This window comes from Episyrphus balteatus, chromosome 1, assembly GCF_945859705.1.
Source record: "Episyrphus balteatus chromosome 1, idEpiBalt1.1, whole genome shotgun sequence".
Lineage (NCBI taxonomy): Eukaryota > Metazoa > Arthropoda > Insecta > Diptera > Syrphidae > Episyrphus > Episyrphus balteatus.
In genome coordinates this window covers 60,820,951-60,848,483 of record NC_079134.1, presented here as the reverse complement: position 1 = coordinate 60,848,483, position 27,533 = coordinate 60,820,951, and the positions used below count along the sequence as shown (strand labels likewise).

At 31.4% G+C, this 27,533-nt stretch overlaps 1 protein-coding gene across 1 annotated transcript in view; it reads left to right on the top strand.

Moving 5' to 3' along the window:
* The window catches only part of LOC129907052 (uncharacterized), a 183,119-nt gene that overhangs the window by 108,366 nt on the left and 47,220 nt on the right, over nt 1-27,533 (top strand). The window contains exon 5 of the mRNA XM_055983093.1: nt 14,905-15,025. Within this exon, the coding sequence (XP_055839068.1) occupies nt 14,905-15,025 (121 nt within the window). The remainder of the gene's footprint in view (nt 1-14,904; nt 15,026-27,533) is intronic.

Genomic DNA, 27,533 nt, shown 5'->3' with positions numbered 1-27,533 from the left:
AATAATAATGATAATAATAATGATAATAATAATGATAATAATAATGATAATAATAATGATAATAATAATGATAATAATGATAATAATAATGATAATAATAATGATAATAATAATGATAATAAAGATAAAAATGATATTAATGATAGTAATAATAATAATAATGATAAAATGATAATAATTATAATAATGATTATAATAATGATAATAATGATAATAATTATAATAATGGCAATAATGATAAAAATGATAATAATGATAATAATGAAAATGATAAAAATGATAATAATGATAATAATGAAAATGATAATAATGATAATAATGATAGTAATAATAATAATAATAACAATAATAATAATAATAATAATAATAATAATAATAATAATAATAATAATAATAATAATAATAATAATAATAATAATAATAATAATAATAATAATAATAATAATAATAATAATAATAATAATAATAATAATAATAATAATAATAATAATAATAATAATAATAATAATAATAATAATAATAATAATAATAATAATAATAATAATAATAATAATAATAATAATAATAATAATAATAATAATAATAATAATAATAATAATAATAATAATAATAATAATAATAATAATAATAATAATAATAATAATAATAATAATAATAATAATAATAATAATAATAATAATAATAATAATAATAATAATAATAATAATAATAATAATAATAATAATAATAATAATAATAATAATAATAATAATAATAATAATAATAATAATAATAATAATAATAATAATAATAATAATAATAATAATAATAATAATAATAATAATAATAATAATAATAATAATAATAATAATAATAATAATAATAATAATAATAATAATAATAATAATAATAATAATAATAATAATAATAATAATAATAATAATAATAATAATAATAATAATAATAATAATAATAATAATAATAATAATAATAATAATAATAATAATAATAATAATAATAATAATAATAATAATAATAATAATAATAATAATAATAATAATAATAATAATAATAATAATAATAATAATAATAATAATAATAATAATAATAATAATAATAATAATAATAATAATAATAATAATAATAATAATAATAATAATAATAATAATAATAATAATAATAATAATAATAATAATAACAATAACAATAACAATAACAATAACAATAACAATAACAACAATAATAATAATAATAATAATAATAATAATAATAATAATAATAATAACAATAATAATAATAATAATAATAATAATAATAATAATAATAATAATAATAATAATAATAATAATAATAATAATAATAATAATAATAATAATAATAATAATAATAATAATAATAATAATAATAATAATAATAATAATAATAATAATAATAATAATAATAATAATAATAATAATAATAATAATAATAATAATAATAATAATAATAATAATAATAATAATAATAATAATAATAATAATAATAATAATAATAATAATAATAATAATAATAATAATAATAATAATAATAATAATAATAATAATAATAATAATAATAATAATAATAATAATAATAATAATAATAATAATAATAATAATAATAATAATAATAATAATAATAATAATAATAATAATAATAATAATAATAATAATGATAATAATAATGATAATAATAATGATAATAATAATGATAATAATAATGATAATAATAATGATAATAATAATGATAATAATAATGATAATAATAATGATAATAATAATGATAATAATAATGATAATAATAATGATAATAATAATGATAATAATAATGATAATAATAATGATAATAATAATGATAATAATAATGATAATAATAATGATAATGATAATAATAATGATAATAATAATGATAATAATAATGATAATAATAATGATAATAATAATGATAATAATAATGATAATAATAATGATAATAATAATGATAATAATAATGATAATAATAATGATAATAATAATGATAATAATAATGATAATATTAATGATAATAATAATGATAATAATAATGATAATAATAATGATAATAATAATGATAATAATATTTTCTAAGTTAGAATAAGTATATCAATAGGTATCAGAATAGTCTACTTGAATTTTTTAAATCATAAAATGACGGTGTAGTTCAGATTGACCAATTAACCAACTCCTGGGTCAATACCAACTTACTCCTATTTTTTTTAAAATCGGTCTGAAATCTTGTGTTTAGCTTGACAATACTATTTTAAACGCAATGGCATTAGTTTGAAAAAAATTCATTCATTTCAAAAACAGAATTCAGTGAAAAAAGGACTAAAAAACGCTAAATTTTAATATATCAACAAAATCCTACGTACTTCACTGGGGAATAGAATTGTAAAGTTACACACAAAACTTCAGCCCTATCTGTGATATACATTATTACTTGTTTATTATTAATATTGACTTGGATAACTGTGCATATATAATTGATATTGTAAAATGTTTATATTTAAAAATTTAAATAAATAAATCAGTTCATTTTATACTTCCAACTTAAAAACATCGTATTAGCGACGAGGAGAAAATACAAAAATAAAAAATTTAATCGAGTAAGTTGGTTGCCCAGGAGTTGGTTAGTTGGTCAACAGGTGTTTGCGATCGCCCTGAACTACGTCGTCGTCATTTTATGATTAAAAAATTCAAGTACCCTATTCGAATACCTACTGATATGCCAAATCAAACTCAACAAACCCCAAAAGAAATCAATGTTTCTCCTTTGTTTTATACGCGGATGAAAATGAGACTCATTTCGTGCCTACAAAGTTTTATTACCCCTTAATAATACAGTCAAATAAGGAGAAAAAAGGGGTAAATCTCGGAATGAATGTTAGTAGAAATTTTTTTTGCTCAATATATTCCTTTTGCCATTCTATAACATATCTCAAAAGTCTAGAAAAATCTCATGTCCGCTTGTCTCGATTGAGTTGACAGATGAAAATTAGGTATAACTTTCTCCAGAGACGTCAGATTGTCTTGATTTTTTGGAATCAGCATTAAAAAATACCTTGAAATCATGTATCATATGTGTATATAATACCATAGCCTATTTTTGCTAATATTGAAAATCTCCATTTCGCGATTTGACCTTGAAATCGAGACAAGCGGACATGAGATTTTTCTAGACTTTTGAGATATGTTATAGAATGGCAAAAGGAATATATTGAACAAAAAAAAATTCTACTAACATTCATTCCGAGGTTAAACCCTTATTTGACTGGATTATAAGGCCTGTTTTCTGATTTACATATACATATATATTAGGCCGGTCTTTATTTGCTTTTTTTTCGAAAATTAATGAAGACATCCGCTCAATCGTCTCCAAATAAATATTTTTTTAAGATTTTTATCTATGTATGTTTGTTCTTAATATAAATAAAAAATATTAGAAATATTTTTTAACAGAGACATTTAAAGAGCTCGATGTTTTATTAGGGATCTCCTCTTTATTGCACCTCCTTTTTCTAAAATATAAGTGGTTGGTCTGTCAGGAATTGTTAAGGACGTTTTAATTTTTTTTTTTTCTGAACTTATGGCATTTTTCGAGGACTGGAACCACATAAACCAACTTATAGAAATTAGTTGGTGATAGTCCTTTTTATTAATTGTCCATTTAATTAATTCACCAAGTTTTGCAAATGTAAAAACTAAAAATCAAAAACAGGATATTTCTTCATAATTTTCCCTCAATGTTTCTAATTATTTTCCACACAAAATTGGACAATATTTTAGATTTTTTCAATATTTTTCTTTTGTTGAATAAATTCTAAAATTATTTTCCTACAATGTTACAAGGATTATATCATCACTCGTAATTGATAAAAATTTGTTAAATATTTTGTATCTATAGTAAGAAAAAAACAACATATTTTAAACAAAGGAGAACGTTTCTAACTATTTTGCCACCACTGTATATACCTATACAGTTATATCACCCTTTGATCCGTATACGTTTTTTTAGATTTCAATGTCTTTTGGATATAGTGCACTTTTCCCATGGTATAAGAAGAGAAGGTATGATCAGGCGAAAAAAGTCTGTATCGAGAACTGTCAGATGAAAGAAAAAAAGATGACTTCCTAAGTTTTTGACAGGTGTCCCATTGAAATTGTTGTAGTTAACAAATTTGTCTTGGAAATTGTTGTTGCATTTGACTTTGCCTAATTAAACGTCAAAAACTTATGACTCCATTTTGTAAAATGGCGACTCTAATGATCATACCTTCTCTTCTTATACCATGCATTTTTCCTGGGTTTAATGTAGTTTAAATGCATACATACGTAGTTAAAAAAACCAAAAATTGATTGTATTGCTTTTTGAAAATTCACTCTTCATATTATAAAAGTTCCATATAAAAAAAGATTTTGAAATTCAGATTCATATTAAAAAAAAGTTACACAATTAGATAGATAATTAGAGATAGATAAATTTTTATTCATGAAAACAGATTTTTTATACAATGTATGGAGTAATGAACATGAATAAATTAAGACATGACAAAATTTGTCGTGTGTCTGTTGTATACAATATTATTATATACACTGCCGGTCATCTGATTACGTCCACATTTTATTTCATCTTATTTTTAGCCTGTCTTGGTATTTATTGCAATGGTACCTACATCTTTTTTATATATGTAACGAGAGAACATCCTTATGCGCTTAGTTTAGGAGAAAAAAAAAATTGTCTTAGGGCCAACCGTTCTTCTCACACGGTAGCTAGACCAAATCTATTCATAAAAACAAGTATATTTTTTGGCTCATCTGAATAGTTTCAAAAGCAAAAATGTTAATAAATGATGAGTTGCACGGGTCAGTTGGACTCAAAACTGTTTCTGTCAATAAATCTGATTATGTATAACCTGTAAGGACGAAAACGGGTCGGGAAAAATTTTTAGGCGCGAAAAAAATGGCGAAAATAATAGAAGTGTTTGAATTAGGTCGAAATCAACAATGCATTGGGACAAAAACAAACACAAGTTAAAATTTAGTATGCAGTTATTTGCGCAATATCCTACAGTTTTTAACCGATTGGGCTGAAATTTTGTGTGGAGCTTAAAAATACTATTCTCTAGTGAAGCACGTAGGATTTTTTAGAAATATTCAAATTTAACGATTTTATGGTCTTTTTTTCAACGAATTTTGTTTTTGGAATGAAATAATTTTTTTAAACTAATGCCATTTTTTTAAAAACTAATATTTCAAAAAAATCCTACGTACTTCACTAGAGAATAGTATTTTTAAGCTCCACACAAAATTTCAGCCCAATCGGTTAAAAACTGTAGGAGTTAGTTGGTCGCCCGATGGGAGCACAGGATTTTACTATCATCCTGAGCTACACCGCCATTTAAAAAATTTCACCTATAAATATACTTAATTAAACTAAACAAACACCAAAAGAAAATAATACTTCTTCTTTGTTTTATACGGTGATGAAAATGACGCTCGATTTCGTGGTTTACAAGGTGTTATTACCCCTTAATGCATTGTTGATTTCGGCCTAATTCAAACACTTCTATTATTTTCGCCTTTTTTTTCGCACCTAAAAATTTTTCCCGACCCGTTTTCGTCCTTACAGGTTATACATAATCAGATTTATTGACAGAAACAGTTTTGAGTCCAACTGACCCGTGCAACTCATCATTTATTAACATTTTTGCTTTTGAAACTATTCAGATGAGCCAAAAAATATACTTGCTTTTATGAATAGATTTGGTCTAGCTACCATGTGAGAAGAAGGGTAGGCCCTAAGACAATTTTTTTTTCTCCTAAACTAAGCGCATAAAGATGTTCTCTCGTAACATATATAAAAAAGATGTACCATTGCAATAAATACCAAGACAGGCTAAAAATAAGATGAAATAAAATGTGGACGTATTCAGATGACCGGCAGTGTATACATATATAATACATTTTTAATCATTAATTTGATTTTAAGCTGATACATTTTTGCAAATTTTTGTGATAATATAAATTTTAAAACAATTTTTGTGGACTTTGAGTTTAGTTAAAACGGAACGACTTTTAATTTAGTTAAAATAGAATGACTTTTAGTTTAGTTAAAACGGAATGACTTTTAGTTTAGTTAAAACAAAAATTATAATTTTAATAAGGTTAGAGCTAAACATACATTATTGCGTAGCTAATTAAAAACTTTCGGAGATAATCATTGTTCTATAAGCATAGGCCTTACTATAAAAGTTGAATAGAAGCTGCCAGTCGGAACCATTCAGATAAGTCTTTACTTCCTCAATGAGTAGAGCATTTTTACCAAAGTAGTGACGCCTTATTTCTTTGAGCACGGGACAAACTCCAATAAAATGAAGGATGTCTTCCCTCTCTTGTAGATAACATAAACTACAGTTACCTGCCATTCGATGTGGAGTAAAATTTAATTTGATAAGTTCGCCTCTAATTTTGAAGATGATCCCAATGTTGTAGCACGAGAAACAGCTTTTAAAATAGTTATTTTCATTAAGATTGTAATTGATTAATGAATAATACTTTCGCTCTGTTGAACTGCGAGCTTTTTCTATAAAAGCATATCTTTCGTTTTCATCAGTCAGTTGGATTATTTCATAAAAGATCTTCTTCCACTGGTATGAGTTAGCTTCTGACAGGTTAATCGTTATTTCACAGTTTCCGGCAAGTTTAACCCAATTTTTGACGAAGAGCGTTTTCTTTTGCAGTGCATACTGTAGAATCTTCTTCGGAAGTCTTGATTCTTCCATATTAACCACCCTTAATAAATAATCTGCATGAAGTTTAACAGCAGAAATAAACATTGTTGGTAACCCAGATTTCAGGTGATACATATATTTTGGCGTGTTAAATGGAAGGTACAAAATTTTCCTTAGGAAGAACCGCAGCAGGCTTTCCGGTTCCTCGTGTCGTTCTATTCCCCAAACTTGAGCACCATAAAACATAATAGATTTGGCTGTAGCATTAAATACATTATATTTGGAGCTGACTGTTATTAAGTTGATGCTGAAGATTTTTCTCCAATTTTGACATATTGCTGATTTCGCCTTATTTACTTTATTTTTTAGATGGTTTTCCATTTTTAAGTTGAACGACATTTCCATTCCCAGATAGTTATATTTTTTTACTACTTCTAGCTTCAGTTCGCCATATTTCCAATTTTCGCAGCTTGCAACTCTTCCCCATACTTTTTGGAAAATCATAACTTTGGATTTTTCCACATTAACCACTAGACCCCATATTAAGCAATACTGATTGAGTTTATTTATCATCAGTTGCAGTTGCAGCGACGATGGTGATTCGGCAAGAATAGCTATTACATCCGCGTACATGATAACCTTTACCTTTGTGTTGTCAATATTAACCCCACATGTAAGCCACTCCACAAGGTCATCGAGAAAGAGTGCGAACAGTAAGGGGCTGAGGTTGCAGACTTGTTTGACACCTCGGTTTGCAATCAGTTTTTCCGATCGGTCTTTACCATTACCTATATTTGCTTTTGTTTTCTGATAGAGTTTTATCAGTGCACGTACGAATTTTGTAGATATTCCTAAATTGTACAGCTTGTAGAACATGGCATTTCGATTTATCATGTCAAATGCAGCCCTAAAATCGACAAAGAAGGTATACAGCTTTCTATTTTGGTCTATTTTCATCTGCGCTATTGAAGTTAGTATGAAAATGTTATCGACAGTAGAGTTACCAGAGCGGAAGCCAGCTTGATACTCGCTGAGTTTTTCTTTCACGGAAACCCACTTGTCCAGCCTTTTGTATAGTAATGTTGTATAAGCTTTTAGCGCCGAGTTCAACAAAGTGATCCCCCTATAATTGGCTGGATTTGAGCCGTCACCTTTTTTGTATATTGGTAATATCAAGGATTCATAAAACTGATCAGCTAGTGTGCCAAAGTTAAATATGATGTCGAGTGCTTTAGCGAAGTTCTCTTTGAAAGTTTGAGAGCTATATTTGTAGAATTGCAGTACAAATGGAAAAACAGTGGTAATGGAAAAATTACCTCATAAAAGAGTCGGATTTCTTAAGAAAAAACAATTTATCTCGGTTATTTATGAAATATTCCCAACAATGTTTTACCATTTTGAAAAGAGAATTGAACACACCAACTTTTAAGGCAACTTGCCGAAACATCGTAGTGCATTTTTTTTACACTACGGCTCATTGAATTAGAGTCATGTTAATTTTTTTAGTACTAAGTTGGGTAAAAAAGTAATATTTTCTTTAAAACTGATGCAGCTGAGTTAAAATTTTTGAATGCATTTAATAGCAGGGTTATTCAAGGTTCCGTAACAAAAGAAAAAAATGAGAAAAATTAAGATTTGTAGTCACGGCATATGAAAAACCGTCACAGGGTGACCATTTTTTCGATTTTTTTCAAATGCCCATAACTCCCAAAATATATGGCTGCGATTTTTTGTATTATTTTTCTGATAACTGTCACCACCTACCCTATCTACCGTTTTCGTTTCGACGTTAACTTTTGGGACACCCTGTATAGGCAAATAGTTTGCGATCGAACCGTTTTGTTTGAAGCAGGGCATCCATTGTTGTTTTATATTGCTCTTTTTTATTTGTGTTCCATTTGAGGATTTTTTACCCAAATCGCGATCGTCTGCTCGAGTATTGCAGGATTTTATATTTTGAATTTTTATTGTTATTGGCAGATGATCGGAAAATGTTTCATTTCCTACCTTAAAAGATTCAAAAAATGTCCACCAGTCACCACCCATGAGCCCATAATCAATAACCGAACTCCCCTGTTTCCCGACAAATGTGAATTCACCCTCTAAGTCTCCTTTAGAAGCACCATTTAATATGCTCAAACCAAATTCATTTGTTAATTCTATGATCTTCGACCCTCCTTTCACTTTTTTATCTTTTGATTGACGTTTATGATCTGTCATCGCTATTTCCGATTCTTCAGCCGCTGTCCTTGCATTTAGATCTCCAATGATCAACAAGTTTGGTGATTTCAAACAGCAAAGACAGTCATACAGCAATTCAAAATCTCGTTCCCAATAGTTGCAATTGATGTAGACAGGCAAAATGTAAAAAATATTACCATGACTTTTGATTTCTATGTACCTAATTTCTTCAATTTTGTTTATTTTGAAAGTTCTATACATCTCTTTCTTTATTGCAATAAGAGTACCACCGCTTGCTCTTCCCTTGCTTGAAGTTCTTTTTGCAGGAGTCCATGCACATTCGTAAGAGGGAAAGTAATTTCTGAAGTCTTGTATTTTGTGCTCCTCTACATGAGTTTCTAATAGACCGATAATATCAAAAATATATAGATACTCAAAAAACCCCGGGAATATTAATTTATTGTTAAAACCACCAACATTATATGCTACAATCTTAAAATTACAAAAAGAATCAGTATCTGTTTCCAGTTGTGGCTGTTGTTGTTGGAGCTGCTGCTTTTGTTGTTGATATAGTGGTGGTTGTTGCTGTTGTTGTTGTTGCTGGTGTTGTTGTTGTTGCTGCTGTTTTTGTTAGAGTTGTTGTTGTGTATGTTGTTGTTGGTGTTGTGTATATTGTTGTTGGTGTTTTGTATGTGGTTGTTGGTGTTGTTTGTTCTGCGGCTGTAGTTTTAGATAGTGTTGTTGTTCTTGTTGTTGATGTTGGTGATGTTGTTGTTGGTGATGTTGTTGTTGGTAATGTTGTTGTTGGTGATGTTGTTGGTGATGTTGTTGTTGATGATGTTGTTTGTGATGTTGTTGTTGGTGATGTTGTTGTTGGGGATGTTGTTGTTGTTGTTGATGTTGATGTTCTTGCTGTAGTTGTCGTTGTTGTTGATGTTGTTGTAGTATTAGTAGTTGTTGTAGTATTAGTAGTTGTTGTTGTTGTTGTAGGTGTTCGTGCCGTTGTTGTGGTTGGCGTGTTTGTTGGTTTTGTTTTTGTGAATGTTGTTGTTGATTTTTTTGGTGTTGTTGATGATGTTTCCGCTGCTGCTGTTGTTGATATTGCTTTTGTTGCTGTTGTTGTTGCATTTGTTGATGTTGTTGTTGGTGTTGTTGTTTTTGGTGTAGTTGTCGCGTTTGTTGTTGTCCTTCTTCTTCATCTTGATTCTAAAGTTCTGTGTTTTTATTTTTTTGTATTGTTATTAGTTTACGCTGTTTTGGGACTTGCTTAGAGGTGTTATCGTTATCTATTGTTTGCTATTCCAATTTGTTATATTTGCTACAGCTAGGGTCATTACTTTGACTAGTTGTTGGTGAAAGTGTTTTATTTAGGTATTCATTAGTGTTTTGTTGTGAAAGAAACTTTCTTATTGGATTTCTGGGTTGTTTTGTTGGATTCAGTTCCGTAGATCCAATTATAGTTGTTTTTGTTTTGCTGTCATTGGTGTTCCTAGCTATTATTTGTTGCGGTGGGCAACTCTCGTCCGAGCGACTTCTTTTTCTAGCATTTTCTGGTTCAAATACTGCATTTTCTTTCTAAACTTTCCCTTCTACTATTAATTCATCTAGCTTAAAATATGCTCTTTTGCACTGTTTTTTGAATTCTAAAAGCTTAGGCACGAGTGGTTTTCTTGCCTTAAGGAGAGATTTAGGTAGATCCTCAGCGATGCTGTATTTAGGGTTTATTTTTTTTTGACATAAGTATTTTGTGTTTTTTGTCAAAGCTCTTAAACGTAATACGTATTGGTCTATTCTTCCCTTCGAAGGATTTCCCTAAACGAAAGCAGCTTTCAATATCGTTTGAAATTAATTTAAAATCTTCATTGCTATTATTTAAGATTTTAATAACTAAATTTTTGAGATCTTCCTCGTTTTTTTTTCCGTTTAATTAATTGAGTAATTCTTTTTTCTTGGTTCAAGCACATAGCTTCTTGTTTTTGGATAACCGTTTCTTGCATTTCGACCATTTTTCTAGCTTTTCAGAAATAATCCCTACTTTTTCATCGGTGTTTTTGATGACTCTATTGGTAGCTTCGTTAATATTCTGGAAGATTTCTTCTTTTTGCTCCTTTAAAAGTGCTTTCAAGTCCTCTAATGTAATAGCCATTTTACACTATCAATACTGTTTAGTACTTTTTGCTTTTCGATGCGGACCCTGGATGTTTTTAAGCTGCACGTGTTTGGCGCTAGGTTGCCTTTATTAGCAATCGGTTGGAAGAGCAAGCTCACAGCTGATTATTTTGACGTTTATAAATTATATTTTTATAGTTTGGTAAATAAATATAACAAAAATACCCCTTTTCCACTCTCTTGTAGAGCTGTGTCAATCGTGATTGATTCGGTCTTTTTGACCCGTTCACCGAAAATTCTGAGTGATTGCAATCACTATAAACCAAATCAATCAATCCTTATATCAATCTCGTTCATAAAATAAGAAAGTACGAAGTAGAAAAGTGCGTTTCGTTCATCCAAATCGTTTACAATCAAAAACCACGAAGTGGAAAAGAACGTTTCCTTCATCCAAATCGTTCACAATCAAAAACCACGAAGTGGAAAAGAACGTTTCGTTCATCCAAATCGTTCACAATCAAAAACCACGAAGTGGAAAAGAACGTTTCGTTCATCCAAATCGTTTACAATCAAAAACCACGAAGTGGAAAAGAACGCTTTGTTCATCCAAATCGTTCACAATCAAAAATCATCTAAAAAATCTCTCAGAACTCGGATTTCGTTCTTTCCATTCATTCTCAATCATCATTTCGATTCCATGCATACAACTGTTACAAGTTTATATAAGCAGGTTCAGAGTTTGAATTGAATCGGATTCGATTGGGAATTTCTATCGAATATCTGACCTTGACTTCTTTTTATTTTTGATGTATCTATTTCGATGTTTTGAACTTGGCGGAGACATAATGCCTTACTGATAATCAAAGTTACCATTAAAATTTTCCAAAAATATATTTTCAAAAAAAAGCGGAGATAATTAAATTTTTAAAAAACTCTCATAGAAAATATAAACGAAAAATTGTTTTATATGGTTGCAGTGAAATGTTAATATGTAAGGTTATATGCGATTTCTTGTTTCTTCTCTCATTTTTCAGAGAAAAAGAAATGGTTTCGAATAAATGAACGAAAGAACGATTGATAGAAAAGACCGAATCTTTGGTAAAATCAGTCTTTGAACGATTCGATCTTTTGAAATAAACGATTTGCCCAGCTCTACTCTCTTGAGTGTTTCAAAATAACGTTTTATTTCTTTTTTTTTTGTTTTTTTATACAGGGTGTCCGGTAGAAAATGGATAAGCCTGAAATGGTTGATAGGTGCACTTTTTACTGTTCTGAAACCGAATAGAAAAAGTTTCTATCGCAACCAGTTTAGAAAACATTAGCTTTTTTTCGTTCATTGTACTTTAAATTTCATCATCTTACGTTTTCTTTAACCACAACCACGAATGAATGAATTTTATAAATTTCTTATTTTTATAATTTTCTACAACAATTGGCCCACTTCATAAGAAGTTAACAAATTTTAAAACTGTTGCATCTTTTCTTTAAAAAAATTTTGAAATTTGTTTTTCGATGCAAAATGTGAAAAAAAAATTTTATGAAAATTTTCAAACACCTGTGGTATAAAAAAAATCCATAGGAACGTAGGTGGCCAACTTTTTTAAAAATATGCGCGTCCAAAGGGGATTGCAGAATGGTAAAAGTTTTTATCAAATCTAGAGTTACTAGGAAGTTATTGGTACCAAAGTGCAAAAAAAGCCTATTAATTTAATAAATTATTTTAACTGTAAGATCTTAAGTTTTTCACATTGCTGCCACAAATGCATGGATTCCATCAGTTTTTTAAATCAGTCATGTTTTACAATAATTCTTCTTACACATAACTATTAAAAAAGCGTTATAACCGTTGAACAATGGCTATAAAAAAAATAATTTAATTTTTTTTTTAATGCAAAGTAGAAAAAAATATTTGTTTGCTAATTTGCTAATAACCAGTTTAAAAGATAAAATAAGAAGTGGCTGACAATATTAACTGAAAATTAAATTGCATCTAACAAATATTGGACGTTTTTCGTAGCCCAATAAGATTGGGAATTGAACACAAATTCGAAAACATTGCAACATTTTTGGTGAGGTTGCATTGGGCCAACGGGACCAAAAATCTCAATTTTTCTTTAAAACGAGATCATTAAGAAGTCAAAACTCAAAACAAGCTGTCCCGATGCACAATTGCATTCCCATGCTTAAACTGAGCAAACAAATATTTTTTTTCTACTTTGCAATAAAAAAAAGTTAAATTATTTTTTTGTGTAGCCATTGTTCAACGGTTATAACGCTTTTTTAATAGTTATGTGTAAGAAGAATTATTGTAAAACATGACTGATTAAAAAATCTGATGGAATCCATGCATTTGTGGCAGCAATGTGAAAAATTTAAGATCTTACAGTTAAAATAATTTATTAAATTAATAGGCTTTTTTTGCACTTTGGTACCAATAACTTCCTAGTAACTCTAGATTTGATAAAAACTTTTACCATTCTGCAATCCCCTTTGGACGCGCATATTTTTAAAAAAGTTGGCCACCTACGTTCCTATGGATTTTTTTTATACCACAGGTGTTTGAAAATTTTCATAAATTTTTTTTTCACATTTTGCATCGAAAAACAAATTTCAAAATTTTTTTAAAGAAAAGATGCAACAGTTTTAAAATTTGTTAACTTCTTATGAAGTGGGCCAATTGTTGTAGAAAATTATAAAAATAAGAAATTTATAAAATTCATTCATTCGTTGTTGTGGTTAAAGAAAACGTAAGATGATGAAATTTAAAGTACACTGAACGAAAAAAAGCTAATATTTTCTAAACTGGTTGCGATAGAAACTTTTTCTATTCGGTTTCAGAACAGTAAAAAGTGCACCTATCAACCATTTCAGGCTCATCCATTTTCTACCGGACACCCTGTATACGAAATTAGATAATTTAAGTTTTAATTTCTTCTAAAAATACCTTGAAATTCGTGTATGTTTCGGGTTTTTTCTTCGGTCGTGTCTTTCCTCTTTGAAATTCACACAACTCCGTACCCTTTTCCAAGGTTATTTATTGTTTATTCGCCTTTTAAAACCGCGCACCAAAAAACTGTGTACACCACTCACAACAACTCCAATACACAATTGTGATTTATTTGCAAGACCAGCTACATTATAAAATAAAACCTGATATACTTTGGGTTGCTGATTTTGGATATTTGAAATTTGATTCTTCAGTGGATCAAACAAAACCGCATACGTCCACTGCGTTCTCGAGAATTTTTTTCTGAAATGAATTATTTTTGTGTTAGGGCGAAATTTCTGTTCATGAAAAAAACTTCGAGCCACTGGGGTAAACCGTATAGAATCTTACGGGTGCGGGTCTTTAATACTTTTGGTGCCAATACTTTAATATAATTGTGAAGAGCGAGGTTTTGTTGTTTAATTTTTGTTATCTCTTTGGTAGATATACCCTGTGACGCAATAGTTTGTGCGATGGATTATGACGCCAGAGGTCTGAGTTCGAATGCTCACCCCCACCACCTAAATAAAATCATAATAATACCGACAGTTTTTTTCTATAGCATCGCCATCAACTTTAGGTCGTTTATATTTCAGTTTTAGTCATGTTAGCATAAGAAGACTGATATACGCATAAGGCAATCATGCTGTATAGTAAATTATGGTTTAAATAGTCATTTAAATCAATCGAATTCAGTGTTTAATAAGTATTACTTTTTGATCTCCTCAGTAAATTATAGCTTTTTATTAAATTCAAACAATCCTTTTTTAATACATTATTTTAATGCAATTTTTATATGTACTAGTTTTAGTTATGAAATATAAAACATTTGTGTTTATATTTGTTGATGTTTTTTTTACAAATAAATTTTATATTTTTACAGATCCTGGACTATTGGTACCAAATTATGATAATGTAGAACATCAGGTAAAAGCATTCGACATTAGAGGACCATTAGTCCTTAGCTGTAACATTACTAAAGCTGGAGACTATGATCTCATTTGGTGAGTAGTGCGAAGAAGCTTTTTCATATATATCATATTGTGTTGTTTATGCTTTAAAAGGTTTTTTGAATTAGGAAAAGAATGCAACAAAACAAGAGTTACTGATTTCACTAGGAACCAAATTTTATTTGTCATGAAGATCAAATTTTGTGTACACTAATCCAGTCAAATAAGGGTTTAACCTCGGAATGAATGTTAGTAGAAATTTTTTTTGCTCAATATCTTCCTTTTGCCATTCTATAACATATCTCAAAAGTCTAGAAAAATCTCATGTCCGCTTGTCGCGATTTCAAGGTCAAATAGCGAAATGGAGATTTTCAAAATTAGCAAAAATAGGCTATGGTATTATATACACATATGATACATGATTTCAAGGTATTTTTTAATGCTGATTCCAAAAAATCTAAATCAAAAGCAATCTGACGTCTCTGAAAAAAGTTATACCTGTTTTTTATGTGTCAACCCATATTATTATAACAGTTGCTAACTTACTACCGAAAAACACTTAAAAGTAATGGTAGCGGAATCATATTTTGCATGAGGGTTTTCATATCCATTATCATTAAGAATCAAAACAATGCAATGCAAAAAAAAACATTTATATCCATGACAAAATGGTATTTTTTGAGAAAAGGGGAAATTTTGGGATGTGCACTAAAAAACATCCTGGTACAATCTTGGAATTAGTGCTAATAGGCTAATTTTTTTGTTTCTATCTTTGTTTGGATATTCTTTAACTTATGTCAAAAATCTAAAAAAATCTCATGTCCGCAAGTTCTAATTTTCCAGGTTAAACTAAGTTAGGTGCAGATTTAAAAAAAATAATAAAAAAACTTTAGATTCTTATATGTATACCAACATAACCCATATCATTTCAAGGTATTTTTTAACGTTGATTCCAACAAAACCCACAAACAAATCAATATGACCATCCCTGAAAAGTAATGTACCTTATTCATGTTGATCTTACACAAATATCTGAAGAGTAGTTTTTCAATTTTTTCAAATCTGCACCTTATCTTCAAACCAAGAAAATTAGGACTTGCGGACATGAGATTTTTTTAGATTTTTGAGGGTAGTTAAAGAATATCCAAACAAAGATTAAAATGAAAAAATTAGCCTATTAGCACTTATTCCTAAGATGAACAAGAATCTTCTTTAGTGCATATCCTAAAATTTGCCCCTCCATCAAAAAATACCATTATTTCGTAGGTATATATATTTTTGTAATGGATAGTTTTGATTTTTAATAATGATGGATTCTAAAATCTTCATGGAAAATTTGGTTCATCTACCATAACTTTTAAGGGTTTTTCGGCAGTAAGTTTGCAACTGTTATAATAATATGAGTTGACAGATGAAAAACAGGTATAACTTTTTCCAGAGACGTCAGATTGTCTTGATTTCAGATTTTTTGGAATCAGCATTAAAAAATACCTTGAAATCATGTATCATGTGTGTATATAATACCATAGCCTATTTTTGCTAATTTTGAAAATCTTCATTTCGCGATTTGACCTTGAAATCGCGACAAGCGGACATGAGATTTTTCTAGACTTTTGAGATATGTTATAGAATGGCAAAAGGAAGATATTGAGCAAAAAAAATTTCTACTAACATTCATTCCAAGATTTACCCCTTTTTTCTCCTTATTTTACTGTATTACACGTTTTTTGCGGAAGACATAAATCGTTCAAGAAATTAAGGAAGATATATTTTTACAGAAATAACTATAACTCCAGCCTATGAACTTTTTGGTAACACATACAAGTTATTGTTGTTCATTCAAAAATCAAAACCTTTAATATAAATTGTTAGTAGTTTTCTCACATACGCCGTTTTTTGCGAAAAAGCTCATTTTTCAAGTTATATGCCAATCACAAAAAAAAACTTTCGATGATTCCTCGTGGCTGCCATGAAATTTTGTGAACAACTTCACAATCGTGTTTGTGTTAGTAAAGGTTTTTTTTTTATTCTAATTTTTTTGTTTGGTAATTTAAAGTTTCCAGCGATAAATTTTGTACTGCATTGATTTGTTTAACAGATACACCGAAATTATATCTTGCAACAAAAGATGCAGTAATTTCAATGTTAAGTTCTGCCGTTTTGCATATGTATGGCGGAATTAATTATTTTAACAACCTCCCCACCGTTATAAAGAGTGAAAACGGAATAATCGAATTCAAAAAAAAAAGCTTATTAATTTTTAATTAATTATATAACTAATAATCTTTGTTTCTTTCATTACTTAATCTAGGGCTAGGTATTTAAATAGAGCCCAATCTTCTGAGGGGTACTCTTGGCTTAAGCCAGGATGGTATGCAGAAACTCTATTATTATTATTATTATTATTATTATTATTATTATTATTATTATTATTATTATTATTATTATTATTATTATTATTATTATTATTATTATTATTATTATTATTATCATTATTATTATTATTATTATTATTATTATTATTATTATTATTATTATTATTATTATTATTATTATTATTATTATTATTATTATTATTATTATTATTATTATTATTATTATTATTATTATTATTATTATTATTATTATTATTATTATTGTAAGAGAAAAATAAAATTTTCAAATAAATGGTGGGCCACCCCCTAGTTTGGTTCCACATCCTATATGTATATATAGAAGAGGGTACATTGAAAATTTTTTTTTTTTTTTAAGTAAAAAAAACTTATAATAATTTTTTTTTTTAAGTTAAAAATTGCTTGAAAGTTGTGATTGTTGTACTTATTCTGAAAAAATATCGAAATAATAATTTCTGGGGCCACTTCCAAGTAAATTTCGTCAACAGGTAGTACACAGACGTTTTATTTGCGCATTTTGCTTATTATTTATTATTATTAATTACACGGTGTAACACTCAAAATAAACGCGGGCGGTGACCTATCACGTTTTGTAGAGCTAGTCGCACTGATTACGAAACGGTATTTAAAAAGTCCCTAATACCCCCAAATTCTGGAGCTAGGAGCAAAAAACTGTTTTTTATTACCTTCACTAAATAGCTTCGTCACTTTCGATTTTTTTAACAGTTTGTGATAGGAGATAAATATAATTTTCCAACCATGTATAAAACATGTAACTCGGTCAAACCACCTAGAATTTAAAATCTGTCAAAGTTCAAAAATTCCATTTTTTCGTCATTTACCCAACTTTTAAGTTAATTAAAGTATACCAAATGCTGTTTTAAAAATATATTCTAAAATAATATTTATTTCCAAATCAAACGAGGTATTTTTTATGAAAATCAGTTCAAAATTGGCTTAGAAAAAAAAATTGTACGATTTCAACCCAGATACAGAAATTCGAACGTTTAGGCACCGAACAAAAATGTTATTTTGACATGTAGTACTATAACTTGGGCCAGGATTTGATAACGGTTTTTTGTAGAGGAGTTCAATACAATAATTTTTTACTATGGGAAGGGGGTCTATGTCTCCCCCTTTAGGAGGGAGTGGCAATTTTCTAAAAAAAAAAACGGCAACACTTACAGTTATAAGTAATACCATTTCCGAAGGGGAGAATTGTACATTTAATTGTAATTTTTGAAATAATCGATTTCAAAGTTAAAAATAGTCTAGATTAAGTTCTATTTTTGTCCAGACTGTGAAGTTTAATAAAAAATTGACTCATGCGGAAATCTCCCTCAGTTGATTCCTTATCGACTGGTGAAAATTATATGTATGTATGCCTTCTAGGTTTTGAGGAAATTGAAAAATAATTTTATCAGATTTTTCTTTTTGAAAAAATTTGTACAGAATTGAATTGTAAAAATCTGTAATTCTTCTAAAATACACAAAAGCCAAAAACTAAGTCAAACAAAAAATTTTGCAGATACGTGTCAAGTTATTTTGTTTTTGCTCTCTAATATCATAAACATTATTTCAAATACCTTTCGTGCTGATTTTTGGTGAATTATTTCTCAAACACCGAATTTCACGGTTTTGACTTTTAAACGTTCATATCTCGAGTAGCAGTTTTTTTTTTTTTTTTTTTCATTTTTGGTTTGTATGAGTGACTTATACAGCCCATCCATGGGGGTAAGCCTTGTCGTGGCGGATGGGCTTACGGTGACTACTACTATGAAGCTAAGAGCTATGCGATCGCGAAACTTGTTTTCGCAGAAGGGCCTCCCATGGTCGACAGGTCGAAGCGGAGTAGGCTGTTGCTACTAATTACCCCCCCAACGAAGGAGTGTTCCCACCAAGGCACTCCCAACAATTGACGGTAGCGGAAGAATTCATTTACAGAATCAACGGTAGCGTCACCAGTTCCAGTTAGGCCGAACTATTTGGTGAACCCCTTATATGAGCTACTCCGACATATTCAGAGCACAGGTCTATAAGGAGCAAATCACATCTAGGCAAAATAACATCAAGGTGAGCCTAGCGACACACACCAACATCTAAGAGCTTTCCATTAAGCGTGCATGCAATTCCTTGGGTTAGGCGACTGGAGATCACCGGCGTAGTAAAAGACGATCACATTACAAAAACAGGAGCATGCCAGTGTCGACAATTTGCGAAAAACGTTTCGCGAAATTTTCCGAAAAATTTCGAGCATTATGGAAGTACTTGCTAACACGAACAGCACTACCCCGCCAGGCAGTACCGCTGCTACACACGGTACTGATCCTGGACCGATTAGAAATAATCGGGTCAGAGCTATACGGATTCCGGGGGCTAGCAAAGTAATGCACGAGGTTAGAAGAAAATTGAGAGTCGCGAGTTGGAACGTGGGTAGTATGAACGGCCGAAGCTGTGAATTAGAAGAGATGATGAAGAGGAGGCGAGTGGACATCTTGTGCGTCCACGAAACCAAGTGGCGAAACACTGGAAACAGAGCCCGTTTCTTAGACGTCAAGACAAAACAATACAAGATGTTCTACTACGGAACAGAGCAAGGTAGAAACGGAATCGGTGTCATCCTTGCGGAAAAGCTTCTTGGAAACGTTTTGGCTATTTCGAAGTCCAGTGACCGATTGATGTCTCTAAAACTGGTGATGGAAGGAAAGGTGTGGAATATAGTCAGTGCATATGCTCCCCAAATTGGATGTGAGCAGGTGGAAAAAGATGCATTCTGGCTAGACTTCCACAACCTCATTAAAGACATCCCAAAGGAAGAGCTTTTGTTTGTGGGTGGAGATTTAAATGGACATGTGGGAAACGGCAACGAAGACTACGAGGACTGCCATGGTGGCCTTGGATTCGGAACTAGAAACCCTCCTGGTGAAGAAATTCTAAGCATGTGCAGGTCACATGGTCTTATAGTGTTGAATACCATGTTCATTAAACAAAGCCGACACCTTATCACTTATAGCAGCGGTGGAAATGAAACACAGATCGACTACCATCTGGTATCTAGTTTCATGAAGCCGCTAGTGAAAGACTGCAAAGTGATATTAGGAGAAGCGATCGCCCAGCAACACCGTCTCCTACTGACAGAATTTTTTATGGAGACGAAGGCGGCAAACAAACAAAGAGAGGCTACCGGAGGTATCAAGTGGTACAACCTGGAGAAGGAAAAAGGCAATGCATTCATCTCTGTTATGAGAAATTATCTGTGCGAGACCATCAGCAGATTACAAAACGAAGAGTGCAGAGTACAAAATATGTGGGACTCTCTGCAAAGAACTTGCTTGGTGAAGGCGAGGTCACTGCTAGGAACATCTAAAGGAAACTACCAACGGGAAAAAGAAACATGGTGGTGGAGCGATGAAGTCAAAGCAGTGATATCAAGGAAAAAGACCGCTTTCCAAGCTTGGTTCAAATGCCCCTCTCATAATAGAGATGAAAAAGCACGACTCGAAGTGGACTACAAGCGCTACAAGAAGGAAGCAAAGAAGAAATGCGCCCAGCATAAGGCAGAGAGTACGGAAAGCATGTATCGCGAGCTTGGGGAAATATCTGATCCAGCTGCTGATGCAAACCAGGCTCTCCAGGAACTGCGACATGCCAAGATGAACAAGGGTGCAGCTATCTTCAAAATTGCCGCTCAAAGGAGAAGGAATGCTCAGGAAATACGATCACCAAAGTTCATTAACGATGCTCAAGGCCTACTACTTGTGAATGACGACAAAATTCTCCACAGGTGGCGACAGTATTGTGACGAACTCCTAAATGAGCAATTTCCCAGGATTTACTTTCCAACAGCCGAACCTAATTTAGAAGAAGTACCCGACCTTACAGTCGAAGAAGTTAGCGTGGCGGTGAAAAACTCCAAGAAAGGAAAGGCGATTGGTCCAGACGAAATACCCTCTGAGTTCTGGAAGAAGATGGGAGACATTGGGTGTAAATGGCTCACGATTCTCATCTCCAAACTCATTAGCGGTGACCAAATGCCAAATCAGTGGAGAGAAAGTTTCCTTCTCCCAATCTACAAAGGAAAGGGGGACACACGAAACTGTGATAACTACCGATCGATTAAGCTGATGTCACACACCATGAAGATCGTTGAGCGGATTTTGGACGGCCGACTGCGAAAAATAATACGGCTGTCTGATGACCAGTGCGGGTTTGTCTCGGGTAAATCAACCACAGATGCCATACAGAGTTTAAGAATCCGAATGGAAAAACACCGTGATTCCTCAAGGGATTTGCATATTGTGCTGGTTGATTTCGAAAAGGCATTCGATAGACAACCACGAGATCTGATATGGGTGTCCCTGAGACAGCGAGGGGTTCCGGAAATCTACGTGCGGATGATCAAGGACATGTACGAGGAAGTAAAAACGAAGGTAAAATGCCCCGCAGGAGTCACCGAAGAGTTCCCAATTAAAGTCGGTGTGCACCAGGGAAGCGTCCTGAGTCCTTTGCTCTTTATCACCGTCCTTGACTTTCTGCTTGAAGAAAAAGTGACGGATCCGAAAGTGAGTCAGTTATTCTTTGCTGATGATGGCGCCATCATAAGTGAAGATCCAACATCCCTGCAACGAGCACTTGATGTATGGGTGGATGTTCTGGAGGGAAGTGGGTACCGGATAAGCGCGAAAAAGACAGAATATCTCTGCTGTCCATTTTCTGACCCAGACGGCCCTATTCCGGACATTTACCTGAATGGCACAACACTTCCCAAGTGCGAAAAGTTCAAATACCTTGGATCTATGATCAACAACCAAGCTTCTTGTGATGACGACATCAACCACCGAATAAGTGTAGGGTGGATGAAGTGGCGCGAAAACTCTGCCATCTTCTGTGATCGAAAAATGCCCCCTAAACTAAAAGGAAAGCTCTATACTGCAGTTGTTCGCCCAGCACTTACATACGGTTCACAATGTTGGACAATGTACAAAACGTATGAGAGTAAACTGACAGCAATAGAGATGAAGATGCTTCGTATGACAGCAGGAGTAACAAAGCTTGATCGAATAAGAAGCAAGAAAATCAGAGGAAGTCTTCACGTCAAAAATACCGTCTTGGATAAAATACAGCATGACCGTTTAAGCTGGTACTGTCATGTACAAAGAAGAAATCCTGAGAACCCAGTTCAAAAGGCGATCGCATACGACGTTCCAACGCAATCGCGAAGAAGAGGCAGGCCTAAGAACTCATGGAGAAGACAAATGCAACGACAACTGCATTCAGTTGGCCTTAGACATGGAACAATTCAAAATCGAGAAGCCTGCCGACGTTTCCTGAGGTCAACCCGGCGAACCCCACATGCGGAGCCGTAGTGTGAAGCAGTAGAGTGGGAGAGTTGTGACCCCATCCGAGATCATGACTATCGTCGATAATGGAGAAGAAGAAGAAGAAAGAAGATGAGTGACTTATACAGGGTGTCCCAAAAGTAATGGATCAAACGAAATATGCTGATAGACCAACTTAAGGGCTCTCAGAATTTGGTAACTTGTTCATCCCAAATCCTTACGGTTTTCGATTTAATGCAGTTTTTGTGAAATTTCGAAAAATCCCGACTTTGCAACAGTATTTTGCTTCCTCCGCTCATAGTTGATTTTTGTTTTTTACAATTCTTTCACTAAAACATTGCCCAATAGCTACTTAAAATTAATTAATCAAAACATTTTTTATTTCATACGCCATTTTGCTGCAAATTAATTAACAGTTCTTAGTTTTTTCAAAACTCAATTTCTCACATTTATTTCAGAGCAACACCCCAAAAAAAATTTTTATGGTGTGGCACTGGTTTATTCTTTTGCAAACTGGCCGTGTTATTGCAGTTTTCAAAAATGTATAAAAGTTTCCAAAGTTGAAATTAGAACGAAAGATATTACAATTTGAATGCAAAAAAACAGAGGTTTTCAGAGCAAAATAACAAACAAAAATCGAGGCTTTTATTCAAAAAGAAATAAACAAACAGTCGAGAAAATGTGTTTATTTTTCTTTGTTATTTTTCTCTGAAAAGCCCTGTTTTGTTGCTTTTAAATTGTAATATCTTTAGTTCTTACTTCAACTTTGGAAACTTTTATACATTTTTGAAAACTGCAATAACACGCCAAGTTTTCAAAAGAATAAACCAGTGCCACACCATACAAAGTTTTTTCAGGGTGTTGCTCTGAAATAAAAGAAAGAAATTGAGCTTTTACAAAAAATGGAACTGTTAATTAATTTGCAGCAAAATGGCGTATTAAATAAAAAATATTTTGATTAATTAATTATTTCTTATTATTAGACAATGTTTTAGTGAAAGAATTGTAAAAAACAAAAATCAATTATGAGCGGAGGAAGCAAAATACTGTTGCAAAGTCGGGATTTTTCGAAATATCACAAAAACTGCATTAAATGGAAAACCGTAAGGATTTGGGATGAACAAGTTACCAAATTCTGAGAGCCCTAAAGTTGGCCTATCAGCATATTTCGTTTGATCCATTACTTTTGGGACACCCTGTATAATTTAACAATATCTATCGATTCCAGTATCAATCTTTTTTCTACATCTTTTTGTTAAGGAAATAGCTTTTTGACCTTTTTCTAAATTTACCTCAGTTTCCCCTTCTAAAAAGTCAAATTTCTAAAAATCCTGAATAAGCAAATTTTTAAATTTAATTTTCTCTGACATCATTTTTTTTACACCTCTAACACTTACCTTATAAGCAGGGTGGCGTTGTCGAAAAAACTCAAAATATGAACTTTAATGCGTGGCAACCCTATGCCTTGACAGGATGTCGCCAGGCAACCCATGTGCAAACTGTTTCTTTAGACACTACCCTTAGGAAAGTACAGGGCCGTCTTTAACTATCCTGGGGCTCTTGGGCACACAAGAATTTGGGGCCCTTTTGGAAAGTAAAATAAGTACAATGGTTGGCTTAAAGGCAATGGTTATGGTTAAAAAAGGGTGCCAATATATCGTTTCATATAAAGTACCTAGTGTCTTTATTATTGACAGGTGGTGCCAATAATACGTGCATTGAGACATCAATCGTTGCCACTGCCAATAATTGTTTTTTTAAACTGCCAATAATTATACCCTGTATCCGTTATAAGAATTGGAAAAAAAGAGCTCAAACGGATTGGTAGATTTGCTAAAAACTCGGTACAGACGATTTCTACGTAATTTTCAAGAGCCGTTTTTTTTTTATTTTTTTGGTCTTTTTATTTTAATGTCTATTTTTCAACGGATATCTCCAATATAAATTTTTCGAGACATTGAAATTTTCTCAAAAACGGATAACGATTTTGCTTTGAAAAAAAAAAAAAAAATGTAGGTAATGCTGCAAATAAGGCCGCACTTTTGAAAGAAGAAAAATATTTTTTGGACCGTTATTAACGGTACCTACTTGCCATAGAACCGATTTCTTAATGTAAACGACACAATCGATTTTAATGAAAATTTGTACATAAAAAGGTTTATACTAATATTAAAATTAAGAAAACTTAAAAAAAAAAATTATTTTGGATTAAACAAAAAAATTAAATTTTTTTTTTGAAAAAAAACATTGATGTACCGTCGACGAGCCGGCAATAGTTTTTTCTTAAACGTTTTCCAATGGAAAAATATAGCTTTCAACTGGTATAAAAACGTGGATAGATGGTCCTATGACGGGATTTTTTCCTTTAATATATCGAAATACGAAAATAAGTACCTTTTCAAAAAATCCCTCCGCGGAAACGGTAAGTTTAATTAAAAATTTGACAGATACGTGTCAAGTTATTTTATTTTTTCTAACTTATCAAATAAATATTATTTAAAAAATCTTTCATTCTGATTTTTGGTGAATTATTTCTCAAATATCGAATTGGATTGTCATGACTTAAAAAAGACTATATCTCGAGTTGTAGATTTTTTACATTTTTTATTTGTATGTGTGGCTTTCATATATTTATAATATCTATCGATTCCAATTTTGATTTTATTTCTATAACGTTTTTTTTAGAAAATAGATTTTTGCCCATTTTCTAAATTCACCTTTGTTTACCCTACTCAAACTTCAAATTTTAAAAAATCCTGAAAATTAAAATTTTCAAGTTAAATGTCCTATGACATAATATTTTTTTTATAACTCTTTGGTTTGCCATATAAGCAGGGTCGCGTATTCAAAAATACGGAAAAATAAACTTTAAGGCCTGGCAACCCTATGCCTTGACAGGATATCGCTAGGCAACCCATGTGCAATTTATTTCCTTTCGGAAAATATAACTCTTAACTGGTAAAACGATGAGGGTAGGTCGTCCTATGGCGGGATCTCCTACTATTAAGAAATATTTTGAGGTACGAAAGCTTCTTAATGACCGGCAGGCCGGCTTTCGTAGCAACAGGTCCACTGGTGATCTGATAGTTTATCTCATAGAGCAGTGGAACAAATCTTTACATCGTTTTGGAGAAAGTAAGATTGTTGAGCTTGATATTTCAAAGGCATTTGATAGGGTTTGGCATCAAGCTCTTCTTTCGAAAATGCGTGCATTTGGCGTCGATGAATCTCTTCTTCGTTGGATTAGAAATTACCTTTAAAACCGTTCAATACAAATTGTATTGGATGGATTCAAGTCTGAAACCCACAAAATAAATGCTGGTGTGCCCCAGGGCTCCGTTTTGTCTCCGACTCTCTTTCTCATTTTTATAAATGATCTCCTGTCTGAAACTTCTAATCCACTCAACTGTTTTGCTGTTGATAGTACCCTCAGTTTTTCATATTCGGTTCCTGATTCTCGCCCATGTTCTTCGGATGTGGATCTTGAACGGCTTAATATGATAAGCTCATTAAATGCTGATCTTGATAGCATTGTTCAGTGGGGAATAAAAAATCGCGTGGAATTATTGCTTCAAAAACACAATTCTGTTTACTTTCATTTAAGCGAAACATTCCTTCAATGCCACTTTCCATGAGTGGTACTTGCATCGAGGAAACCGACCAGCTATCAGTTCTCGGTATGTGCATTACAAACCACCTTCTGCGGAATGAACACATATTTGACACCGCTAAATCTGCTGCGAAATGTTTAGGTTTTCTCTCCGTCTGATCTAGCAATTATTTATATAGGCATATATTCGTCCAAAGCTCAAGCATAACTCCCACATCGGCGCAGGTGCTCCAATAACGTTGTTGAGTTTCTTGGATAGAATACAAAATAGAGCTATAAAAATGATAGGTGATAGGTCAATAACTGATACAATTACGTCTCTCGAGCACCGTCGTCGTAACGTATCATGTCTCACGTTGTTCTATCGTTATTTTTAAAAGCAATGTTCAGAAAAAATAGCTGCTTGCATTCCTCCCCTCAAACAATTCAACCGTAATACTCGCGCTTCAAGGAATACTCATCAGTTTACCCTAGAGTCCAATTTCGGACGTACCGTTAAATACAGAGATTCTTTTTCAGCTGCACTACACGAATGTCGAACGCATTTACCACCTCTGTTTTTCCATCGCATTTCAAAACTCAGACCTTCAAAATTAATGTTCTTCGGCATCTCCTTTCAAACTCCTCCTTTTTTCCTAATACTCGTACTGTGTTCACCATTGTTAGACTAATCCCTTTACAACAACTTTTGACAAGCCAATTTAGGCTTAAAGAAGAAATAACACTTTAAAAAAACGTTTACCTACCGTTTTCGTTTAGATGTCATAATATTATTGCGTACGCCTGGTAGAATGCATGTGAGCCTCAAAAAATTTTATTTTTCGGTTTAGTTTGGCCAAACGACTTAGTCGTTTTACATAATCGCTCTTTTTCGTGACTATCGTTTACATCAGTATCGTTGACTTGCCGCTCGTTTCGTATCACGTAATCGACCCACTGCTATTTTCGTGTTCACAACTGAACCTGAAATTTATATAAAATTCTCCTTTGCTAATTTTGTAGATATTTGCGATTCTCGAATTTTACTAGACTATGAAAGAATAATACATCTGAAGCTGTGTAGTAATCGTTGTAGTGTTTTAATCTGTATTTCCTGGTTTTTATAAGTGAAAAAAAAAATAATAAGGCATTGAAAGTGAAGTTTAAGAGTGGTATTTTCGTTTTGGAAAACAATTTATGATTAACTATTCATTTTTTTTTGGTGTTAAATTGTGATTTTC